Here is a 12,207-nt window from a genome sequence, read left to right as displayed (position 1 = left end):
CAGCAAATGAAACGTGCTCATGTGCGTCAGCTCTGCGCAACACTTGCGCACACTGTGATTGCCTGCTTTGAATCTATGCCATGCGTCCCAATGTGCATACTATCCATCCTGAATTCTATATTCGAATTCTATATTATTCCATATTAGAAATATCAATACTATTTAGGGCAGGTAGGCTGAATAGTATGCACATTGGGACGCAGGGTATCTTTTTAAAAAGTTGGCTTTACTAAATTAGACATGTAATTGCTTAGACTATTTGATTAGACTAAGAAGCAATAGATGCTTAGTCTGTAATTTATGTCAAAATGTAGTCTACTTGAAAAAAAAACTAGCTATTCAAAAAATCTGACATTTCTCAGAATTTACTAGATTTAGGTGTTTGAGTAAAATGTTTGTATTTGTTCTATACTATAAAGGTGTGATAACATTACTTACAGTTTTCAAATATTTTTTTTTAGTTTGAGTTAGAGTAGGCCTATGAGTTTCTTCTGAAGTTTTCTAAAAATGAATATAACCATGTCTGAAAACATGGTAGCCTATCTATTATGATAGTTTGACCAATTGTCATTTCATGCTCTACATGACACCATATTATTTAAATAATAAAAATTACATTCTACTCAAAAACATAACTACACATTTTAAATCCAGAGAAACTGAGAATTTATATGCACATACACACACACACACACACACACACACACACATACATACATACAGAATCTGTCTTTATCCACACTTCCTGTTCAGCCCTGCATGGTGTTATTTCTGGCACAGTATCATAAAAAAATAAAAAAATAAATAAAACCAAAACCTTTTCAATATGGCTGATTGTTTTTTTCCTAGACAATAAAGCATCTAATTCATAAAATTTAAATGGGGGGGGGGTAAAAAGTCACATGCTTCAAGATGACAGCGATAGTCCAGTCATTAAAATAATGTTACGGAAACAGGAAACAGTGAACAGCTGCAGAACTGCAGGGGACATAACCCTGCTGTTATATTTTGATATTTAATGGTAAATGTGGGGGGAAAACAGTATCTTTGACCTTGTGTTGGTCATTTAGTACTGCTGCATCACATTATGATGATGGACATCTCATAGATGGATTTGGTTTGGGGATTACATTAATGCATTGAAAGCCACCTGTTACAATCTCTCCGATAATTTATCTGAAACAGTTATTTATTCAAACAAGAGGCTATTCTGTCAATGTAATTGTAACAGTGGTGTATGAATGTGTGACCTGAGTCACCCTCTCCGCGTCTTATCAAGTAACTCTGTTGCAAAGCTTTTAAAGTCTGTACAAATACCTTAAATCTTTCGCCACGGCACTCTCATTATTATAACCCACTTATTTAAGCTTTCCAGCTTGCCTTCCAAGAGGCTGTGATGCTTTTTCTAAAGAGGTCCTATCCTCTTAAGGTGATTAATGGTGATATGCGTGTGTTTAAGACTGCAAAGAGAAGGGGCGGAAAAGAGCAACGCGAGAGAGAGAAAAAGAGAGAGGGAGGGAGGAAGAGAGGGAGGGAGAGAGAGATGAGACTGTTATCTGGTCTGTTGGTGTTGGTTTATACAGTCAGACGTTAAGCGTGAAGAGGGCAGTTGAGGTGTGAACAAAGGTCTATTGGGGACTGCAAAGTGAAGACAGTTTCCAACACATCAGCAATCTGGTAAGTGAAGAGAAAACAATCTTAAAACCATTTCATTCAAGAAAAACAAACATTATATTTTCATGTGAGCTTGTGCATTTGATGGAAAGAAGAGTTGTACATTCATGTCATAAACTATTAATGAAAAAGTATTGCTTCTTAGAACTAATGTTTCATTGGAGACTTTTTTGAATCACAAGCGCATATTTCCAGTTTGAAGGCATATGTTGATTTCACTATGTTTCAGAAAAGATTGTCAGCTGCCTTACTGTATAATATAAGTGCATTAAAAACAATGTTGAATGTGTTTTTTCATAGATATAGCTGTGTTAAAAAAGCAAATCTTGAGGATCACCTGAAATCACCCATTGCCCCAGTGACAAGGTAACAAATCCTATTTTCCCCAAGAGCTTACAGACCCTAATTACTCACCGAGATGTGAGACTTTGTGAGATTTTATTTACATTTAAGACACCTATGTAGAGTAAAAATCATGTAGACATAATGTACAACAAATAGAAACAAATAAAGAGATGCTGAATGACAAAATCACAACTCAAGTTTTTGCATGTATCAACAGTATCAGCAAGTTTTATGCACAATAAATATAAACCATCTCACTCTTATTTACACACACACACACACACACACACACAAAATAAATGATTAAATACAAATAAAATATCCATGGTTGCTCATTTAAAGCATAGCTGATGTAAAATAGGTCATTTTGTTCTACAGAAGATTAAAACGCTTCAGTAAAACCATATTGGGGAGGATTCTAAATCCATCACAATATTTCCTCTATGTTTTTAGTGATTTGCAAGAGCATTATATAATACAAAATGGATATTGCATTTTCAATTAATCAACCACAGTTATCTAAAATGGGAAATCATTCTTTAATGTAAAAATAACTGACTATAGCAAATAAGAGATACACATATTAAAATGTAATTTATTCATGTGATTTATTGTTTTGGTGTCACGTGATTCTTCAGAAATCTTTATCACTGCTGCAAATGATTTTGCTGCTTAATATTTTTGTGGAAACTGTGATGTATATATATTTTTTCCAGGATTCTTTGATGATTAAAAGTTCATAAGAACAGCAATTATTTGAAAAAGAAATATTTTAGAACATTATAAATGTCTTTACTGTCATTTTTGCTCATTTTAATGTTACTTTTAAATTATGCCAAATATATTTAATCTAGCGATTCAGATGATACATTAGTGTTCTGTGTGCAAGTTAATATTCAACTAATTGCATGCAAAAAGGCAACCTGGGTTGAGCAAAATGAACCTCAAGAAATGTTGCCATTCAAGATTTTTTATAGAGCTTTTCATCAATTTGATCCATCTTAAAGTCAATGAATAATTTGCACACTGCTAATTGGAGGTTTTGTGCATTTGCTGTCAGGTGCAAAAATGCATCTGGGTCAGCAAAACCCCGTTGTGGATGGCCTATCCTTAAAGGAGCTGGGGGACAGTGTGCTGGTGGAGATAGAGCCTCGGAGGAAAGGACTGCCATTTCTCAAGCATGTGGAGTACCGTATTGTTAGCAAGGTAAACTCAAACTCAGTTTGTATTTATAATACTTAAATCATATGTTTTTAGCGCTTTCTCTCTCTACACACACACACACACACACATAAATCTGTATATATGTACAGTATAGATAGCATCATTATTTCTCCATTTTCATTTATCCTTAAAAATTCCTAAGAATGCTACAATTCCTAAATGCCATTCTGTATTCCCTAAACAATACCAACCACTCCATTCCTTTTACATAGTGTTTCCAGATCCCGGTTCAGCGTAGGTATGCTGATTTTGAGGTGTTCCATAGTCTACTACTGCAAAAGTTCATCTACAGGATGGTCCCGCCTCTGCCCCCCAAACGCATTCTTAAAGGCGGTGAGATTTGAACAAACTCTCTGCAGATGACTTTGTTTCTTAAATCTACACTCTTATGTAACTAAAACTCTCTACTCATTCTCAGTTTTGAACTCAATATCAGACCGAGAGTTTAATGATAGTCGCCGCCGTGGTCTACAAAGGTTCATGACCTTGGTGATTAGACATCCAGTCTTAGCAGGAGATGAGTTGGTCAGCATCTTTCTGTCAGCAAGCAGCGCAGTAAGTGCTGCAAACCAGATTTTAAAATGAATTACTATTTTGCCTAAAACATGATAATTGTAGTTTGTTTCAAAGTTGAATGAAATGAGGCTCATCACACTTCATCCTTTTTCATATCACAGGATGTTCAAAACATGCTGCGTGATGCGTATAAAAAGACAGGTGATGAGTATCTTACCTCCCAAATGAACTTGCACGGCAAGGTAGGTAAAAGCTAACAAACACATGAAATTATAATACCATATTCTTTGAAAAACCATGTAAATAATATCATAGTATTGGTATATATAAGAACCAGTATATCAGTGGATCACCACAGTACTTTTTAAAAGTAAACTAACACGCAAAATGAACATTGCGTGTCATTTCTAAGGTGTACCTACCAGAGGACATACAGAACCATGCTGCCACTAATCGAGAGGTCATTGCAAATATCCACAGCAGTTTCAATAAACTCAGAGATGTAGCTGAGCGGATGGCTCAGCGCTCGCGGGAAAACTCATCCGATCTGCTTATGTTTGGTAAAGACCTGAGGTGAGCACTTCAGAATTCATCATTAACTCTAAAATATATAAAACATACCATATATCCAAATATAACCATGTGAGTGTATGTGTACACACACACACACACACACATATATATATATTAAATTACGAAAGACGTAATATTTGTAATTAAACTATTAAGAGAAGTGTCTATTTTCTTTCAATTTATTTCTTGTGGTCCTAGGGCGGTTTGTAACATTTATCAAATGCATATGCAGTGACATTATGATACAATGTTATTTTAGTAATATTCATATTATATTATAATTGTTATTAGTATTTTGAATATTTTATTTGAATATGTGAGTGTGGACTGTTCTGAGGTTATTACTTGACTCTTCAACAGTGAACTGGGCTCAGACACATCAGACCTGCCAGTGAATGCCACAATGAGCAAAGCATGGAAAACACAGAGGAAGTCACTTGTAGAGCTGTCAGGAGAATTTGGTCTTCTTGCCGACAAAGCTGCACACCAGGTATTAAAACATGATCATTATTGAGCATTACTGTAATCACAAACACCATTACAAAAATGACTGATATTAATTAAATCACTGAACTGTACTGAATGTACAAAAAGCCTTTAAGACACCCACAATATTACGACTCTAATTTCCATTTCTGGGGACATTTGGCTCTGGTTGAAAGGAAGTTAAACTTAATATTTCAAATGCCTTCTTATACACCAGGGCAGCAGAGAGGAGGATGAGGTGGTGGAGAAACTCAATCTTCTCCTTGAACAGCTGCAGTCATATAAAGTGAGTACTTGTCTGTACACAACCTTTCATATAAATTTTGATTTAATACAAAATTTTATTTAATGAATGCTACTGAGCCATAATCAGCTGGTATAAAATGAAATGATATGTTATTTTGCATGTAGGATTGAACCAATATCTGTGTAAGGACTGCCATTTTACACTTTAACAATTCAATTGTATCAACAATCAGATGCTATTATATTTGGATGTGTATAGGACTTGTGTAATCGTCATGACAGCGGTGTGTTACTAGAGCATCAGAGAGCATTTGAAAAGCGCAGCGGGCCTGTGGCTACACACTTAAAGTACCAGAACAGCTTTGAGCAGCCAGAGTCTCGACTCACACAGGTAATACATAACAAATACACCAACATACAAACTATACATATTCTTTAATGTAAAACACTAATCATTTTTAAATGTAGTTTTACATTTAAACATGTTTATTTTCTAACAGAAAAGCATGTAAACACAGACAATCAAGGTGCATACGCTGGGCCATGTGGTTTGGGGGCAGTTGTAACACACAAGTATTTTGGATGCAATTAATCGCGATTAATCGTTTGACAGCACTACTTTTAACCAATATATATAACTATATACACATTTAAGCAATAGCACACACTACACACAGTAGTGGCCTTTTATTCTCGAATGAATCGTGTTGAGTGAATCGATTCATTGAATGATTCAAATGTGGCGAAAGGCGCCACCTGCTGGCATAGAAATGTAACCTGCAAAAAGCGTCATTGAAAAATCATCATCACTGACAGGTGACTGTCTGATATTATTCTATGCCTGAATATTATTCTGTGTCTTCCTACAGCAGGAGAACACAATTATCACCATGGAGATGAGGAGATATTTCTCCCTTTTGTGTCTGCATCAAGAAACCCAGCTGGTCTTCACCTATCTGCCACTTGTGACTTCAATACTGGGGACTTTTGTCCACTCACAAATACAAGGGCATAAAGAGGTGCGTTTCTAATAACACACCAACTCTGTTAATACTTCAACTGATAATTTTAGTGCTATTTACACTGTGGGAATTGTGTAATTGCATTCCTTAGATGGGTGATGTGTGGGGTGACCTTCATCCAAAACTGAAGGATCTGTTTGAAAGTGCTAATGAAGCCTCCTCTCGCTCTTCTTCTCAAACTCACACCTCCAGAGGACAGAAGACTTGTGCCATCATTGGGCCTGCAAAACCAGGACAGCAAATATGAGGGAAATTCACAGGCTTTTTTCAGTACCCAATAACTCTGTGTATTGCTTCATGTCTTGTGTTTTCCTTCTCTTGACTGTACAGTACATGCTTTAACACCTTTCTTCATGACTTTTCCACAGTGGCCTCAAAACATATTTGAACATATTAAGCACAACTTAACATTTCATTAGATGCAAAATTAAAAACTGTATGCTTATAAATGATGCAACTAATAGCATTTTTGTTAACCATTTTTGCACATACTTTTAATCGAGATTATTGTAGTTAACTAAAACAAAACAAAAACATTTTCTTTGTCTGAAATAAAATCAATTTTAACTGAAACAGAATAAAATATAGAAAAAATAAATGTGGAAACCCTAACCTTATTTTATTTCAGTTACAACACTTCTCAATTCCATTTAGTTTTACTTGATTTACTAAAATAATTAATAATAATAATAATAATAATAATAAAAACTATAGACATCTTTAAAATGACAAAGCACACAACATTACTAAAACTTAACAGAAAAAATATTTTTTTAAAAATCACAATATTTAAAAAATGTTATTCAGAATATTATTTAAAAAAAACGATTATAGTATCTCAGTGATATACAGTAATACATTTTGCGGCCACTGAATATCAAGAAAATATAATTATTAAAAAAAAATGTTGTAGACACCCTTTTGAGAGCAATATCTCTCTTTTTTCATTTAATTCTAATTAATTTTCCTATTATTTTAATGTCTGAAGCATATGATTACATATTTACATAAATAATCTTCCAAAGCCTGTGGTCAGTTCATATACCTCTCTTTTTTTTTCGAGGTAACCCAAAATAATATTTAATTTTGACAGGAACTTACATAATATTAAAAGATTACATGTGTTATCCTTAAGATATAAGGCTACAGTTTTGAGTATGGATGAAAAGGTTAGAAATCACCTGTTTGCAGAAATTCTAAGAAATACAAACAATATACTGAAAAAACAAACAAACAAAAAACACCTTTTTTCCAAGCAAGACCAGCTGATTTAATGTTGAGAAAGCACGTGACCTTGAAAACTATCCACTGGTGTCACATAGGACAAACAAATGGCTCTATATAATTTAATAATCCTAGATTTAAGGTATGATACTGTGGCGAGTGGGGCGGGGCCGAGGGACGTGGGCACAAGGAGTGAGGCCGGCAATGATTGGGCAAATCAGTGACACCTGCGACCCACCGCTGGTCTCGAGTCCCACGTAGGAGATGGAAGGATATAAAACTGGAGCGACGACAGTGAAGGACGAGAGAGGACCAGGCCTGGGCTTTTAGTTGTGTTTTGGTTTTTATTTGAGCGCACCAGGGGGGTATTCCAGAAAGCAGGTTATGTGACATACCCGGGTATGTTTAAGAGTAAGTAAATGGATAACCTGAACTTTCGGATCCAAAAACGGAGGTAACTTTCAGGTTATGTTAGTTGTCATAGCAACTCACTCTCTGAACATAACCTGCTCCAGAGCAGGTTATGTTCCAGGATTAGTTCACTTCAGCGAGCCTTCAGTGGGCGTGACAGATACCGCACAACATTATATAATATTAGAATATGTAATATAGCCTATTATATATATATATATATATATATATATATGTTAATTAGGAAGCGCTAATATAAGTAATAAATAAGGTAATATATTATTCTAATATGATTATTTATTTTATTGGCATATATAAGAGTTATCTGTAAATTATGTATTAAGAGGTATGTATAAATTATAAAACACTATGACAAGGTAATGTTTAACTTATATATATTTATATATTTTATTTATTATATGTTATATCTCACTGCATGGAGTGGCATTTTTCTATAATGTATAAATTCTAAATCAAAATACATATCTGATATGACTTAATGTATAATTAGCATAAAACAAGCAATATAATTCACATTCTCAAGTATTAAAGATTAAATGGAAAAAAATAAAAATGATTGCACAGCCATCAATTAGGTGGCGATATGCTCTAAGCATGTAAACAACTAATTAACAAAAGAAGAAGAAAGAAACAGCATGGCGCGCTTTTTCTTAGCGTCCGTTTCTATAGTGACTCGTCAAATCGTCGCTCTGTTGAGAATGTCTTGAGTCTTAACCAGGAACATACTCTGAGTTGAATTAACTTACTCCCGGACGAGTTTTTGGAACCACATACCTCGAGTAAGCAAGGTTTGGGGTTAATCAACCGTGAGTTCAGGTTTTAGTTCACGGTAAGTTAACCCTGCTTTCTGGAATACCCCCCAGTCGTCCGTGAAGGGCTGGTGCGCTGTTTTGTGTTTATTTTGTATTATTAAAGTGTTATTTCATTGTCCGCCGGTTCCCGCCTCCTTCTTCCCGAAGATTAGCAAGGTTTAATTCATTACAGATACATTACCAGACAGTATTTGTACAGGAGTTCTGTTGCTGTCATTGTTTTAAGTAACAAATCTGTATAGTGTATAAAATTTTAAATCCATTTTACATTTTACATCCACTTTCCGACACCAGTTGCCATGCAATTAAAAAAAATAGTTCACCCAAAAATCTACATTTGCTGAAAGTTTATTCACAAGACATTAGTTGATTAACCCTATAATGTGGATTATTGTGATGTTTTTATCAGCTGTTTGGCCTCATGCAGACGGCACCCATTCACTCCAGAGGATGCATTTTGAGCAAGTGATGGAATGATAAATTTCTCCAAAATTTTTCCAATAAAAAACAAACTCATACATCTTGGATGGCCTGAGGGTGAGTAAATGTTCAGATAATTTTTATCTGAACTATTTCTTTAAGCTTGCAGCTAGTGAATGATTTATGAACTAAAGCCTTTATGCAAAATGCTTGGTCAGTGGATAAGATGATTAAAAAAAAAAAAAAAGTAAAATAAACTGTACTGGATTATTCTCAACCAAAAAGAGAGAAACTAAACAAAAATTGTGAGACTAAAAAAAACTAATTTTTTTTTAAATAAATAACAACAACAACAGGGGAACAGCAAAGAAATAATTTTTGTCATTTCCATCAGTCTCTACAGTTAAGTTTGTGTGTACATTTTAGATATAACCTCTAAATTTGAAACCTCCTGTCAAATGTATAAGTCCCAAATCTTAATTTACAGTGCCAAATAGATCAAATACAAAGAAATGGGTCAGTTTTTGGTTGAGCCACTACAAAAGTACTTTCATTAATTTCAAATGGATTCTTTTTCCCAAGTTAAATTATTTTAATTATCATATATATAAAAAAAAAATATATATATATATATATATATATATATATATATATATATATATATATAAATGAATCAAAGATGTTACCAGAGAGGAAAAAATATTTAAAAGGCAGTGTAATCTTCAAAAATACAAGGTTTAAAAACTAACTTTCTTGTGAGTTTTTATTGAGGATGAAAAGTACATTTTAATGGCCATATGTCAACTCAGAATTTTATTGTCAACCAAAGTGAGTGCTCTTTCTCTTGTAAAACCATGGATACAGTAGCACATGCACACATATGGGAATAACAGAAGAGGAGTTTAAGTTCACAGCTTTGCAAGAGACCATAAAGATCCTCATAAAGAGAAAAACACATATGAGTGATGGAGCAGACAAAGGTAAAACAATGCTTCCTATTAGAGCTTTACTGCCAGTGCTGCATTACGTCATAGCCCCTCCCCAGACTCGCTGGGATTGGTTGGGATTCTCCTCCAAACAAAGCAGTGTTTTGATCGAGCCAGAGATGGAAACAGCATACACTTGGTTTGTCTCTGCATATTTTGTTGGGCTAGCAGAGAGAGCAGTTTTAAAGAACTGCATCAAAATAAAATGTCCTATATAAAGGCATTGTGGAATAATACAGGTCTTGTTGTTATTTCTACACATTTAGCAATGATAAATTTGAAACTAATTCCCATCTCTGAATTGAAGCATCACCTCTATCCTGTTTAAAATAATGGTATCAAAATTCACACAAAAGCAATGTAACATTGAATGTGCATGTGTATTATAAACAGATTGCACAGTTTTGACATGGTGCACTGTAATTAATTACATAATAATTATCATTAACGGATCAATCAATACTCCATTTGGAATATTAACTGAACATATGACACCTAAGGCAAAATCAACCGCTCATTTAAGAGCAGTCACGTGAGCAAATTTAAAGATGAAGCTTATTCAGGTAGTTTACACTGGCCTGGTTGAAATCCCTGTAAAGATTCCTGATGGCACTAAAGGTAACCATAAGAGCAGGGCAAGAAAACTAAACTGAATGTGGTGGATATTAGCAAACAGTCAAATAAAACGGTTAATTTTGAGATTATTGGTATCAGTCCATAACTATTGCCAATTTTTCAATTTCATGTGAAAATCATTAAAAAGGAATAGCAGATTTTTTTATTTTATTTTTACAAACATGCATTTTTTTTTTTTTTTTTTTTTTGCTTCGTAAGATGTTAATTGTTGGACTGGAGATTACTTGTGGATTATTGTGGTGAGCAAGTGATTTAATGCTAAATTTCTCCAAATCTGGTATTTCTCCTTATCTTCATTTTGGTGAGTAAATTTTCATTTTTGGGTGAACTATTCCTCTTAACCAGCTATTCATGTATATATATCCACATTACATCAGCCATCCGGCTGTCTAGATATCGGCCCTGGTATCAGCCCCTGTAAACTCTATATCAGTCGCCGATTGCGCAATACGTCTGATTGTTTCCCTGTCATCTCTGAAAGATATGTTGAGGTATTTAACATAGTTTCGAAGAACAAATGTGTGTTTTTATGCACATGACCAAAACAGGTATAAGTCACCTGATGCACAGAGATCCAAGATGTAGATTACTCATTCCATGCACAGCTGCATGAACTGCATGGAAGCTATGAAGAAATGGTCATGACTACTAACACAATTATATTGATCAGGCGAATTAATTTTCTGATATTTGGTCATTGTGAGGACATTGGCAATAGCTTCTGGCACTCCAGTTACCATTAACATAAGTGTCAATGCTTCCTTCTGTCAGTACAGCTTAGTCAATGGAAAGTTTCAGTTTTAAAAACATACATTATACCGTGAAGGTCAAGTCTGAGGCCACACTGAAAATTTGGGATTCTACATGTAATTTCAACCTAGAAATAAACAGAATGCTTTAGAATAATAAAAATGTTTAAACAAAAAGAAAACAAAACCATATTACTGGAGCACATTTTACAGGAAAATACTTTTTCAGTTTTTCTACTTCCAAATGTCATGTTTAATTCAATGTCACTCACTCTTTCTTTCTGATTAATTGTGAAATTTACTAGTCATTTTAAGTTAAATTACTTTTTTAAGTATTTTAATCAAATAAGCAAATTTGGTTTGACATAGATAAACCAAATACTTTGACATTCTAGTTAATTGTACTGAATTAGAATGATATAAAACAGAAGTGTTTTCCTTGGTGTTGTCAGACTTTTGGACCCCACTTTATACTTCGGCTGTACAGTTTTCGTCAGCATTTGAGCATCAGCCATCAACCCATTTCGGCTGACCACTAGAAATGATAATGATGAATAAATCATTCGTACTGCTTTCTTTATGTTGACTTATCTTACCCCACTGTACAAAACAAGTGCACCAAATCTGTCCAGCCAAACAATCTAACATACAAACAAAGGCAGTGCTAACAGGAGGTTAGCATTAAAAAATAAAGGTGAGTGTTTATATTGTGCTTAAAAAGAAATACACATTTCATATTCAGTACAGATGAAAAATAATAACAATAAAAACATTACATATGCATTCAAGTGGTATTTCTATGGCTTTTTGTACAATACAACCTTTAGTGAAAATATACATCTACACATAATTCAAGTACAAA

General features: G+C 34.1%; 1 protein-coding gene across 1 annotated transcript; it reads left to right on the top strand.

The window, feature by feature from the left end:
- Positions 1 to 1,563: 1,563 nt before the first annotated feature.
- LOC132141837 (sorting nexin-8-like) lies at positions 1,564 to 7,110 on the top strand. The gene is made up of 12 exons (XM_059551502.1): positions 1,564 to 1,677; positions 1,975 to 2,040; positions 3,080 to 3,225; positions 3,456 to 3,576; positions 3,662 to 3,798; positions 3,921 to 4,001; positions 4,172 to 4,332; positions 4,693 to 4,822; positions 5,036 to 5,104; positions 5,324 to 5,455; positions 5,934 to 6,083; positions 6,178 to 7,110. The coding sequence occupies exons 3-12, from the start codon at positions 3,088 to 3,090 to the stop codon at positions 6,331 to 6,333; spliced, it is 1,275 nt and encodes a 424-aa protein (XP_059407485.1). The 5' UTR covers positions 1,564 to 1,677; positions 1,975 to 2,040; positions 3,080 to 3,087; the 3' UTR covers positions 6,334 to 7,110.
- The last annotated feature ends 5,097 nt before the right edge of the window (positions 7,111 to 12,207 follow it).

This window comes from Carassius carassius, chromosome 6, assembly GCF_963082965.1.
Source record: "Carassius carassius chromosome 6, fCarCar2.1, whole genome shotgun sequence".
Classification (NCBI taxonomy): Eukaryota; Metazoa; Chordata; class Actinopteri; order Cypriniformes; family Cyprinidae; genus Carassius; species Carassius carassius.
The sequence above is the reverse complement of the archived record's forward strand: the minus strand, read 5'-3'. Positions and strand labels throughout refer to the sequence as shown.

What these genes read in the sequence shown, in the direction of transcription:
- LOC132141837 (XM_059551502.1), top strand. Translation starts at nt 3,088, where the DNA reads ATGCATCTGGGTCAGCAAAACCCCGTTGTGGATGGCCTATCCTTAAAG. An exon ending in AGTACCGTATTGTTAGCAAG is followed by an intron (nt 3,226 to 3,455) that starts GTAAACTCAAAC and finishes CCTTTTACATAG; the next exon opens with TGTTTCCAGATCCCGGTTCA. An exon ending in CAAACGCATTCTTAAAGGCG is followed by an intron (nt 3,577 to 3,661) that starts GTGAGATTTGAA and finishes ACTCATTCTCAG; the next exon opens with TTTTGAACTCAATATCAGAC.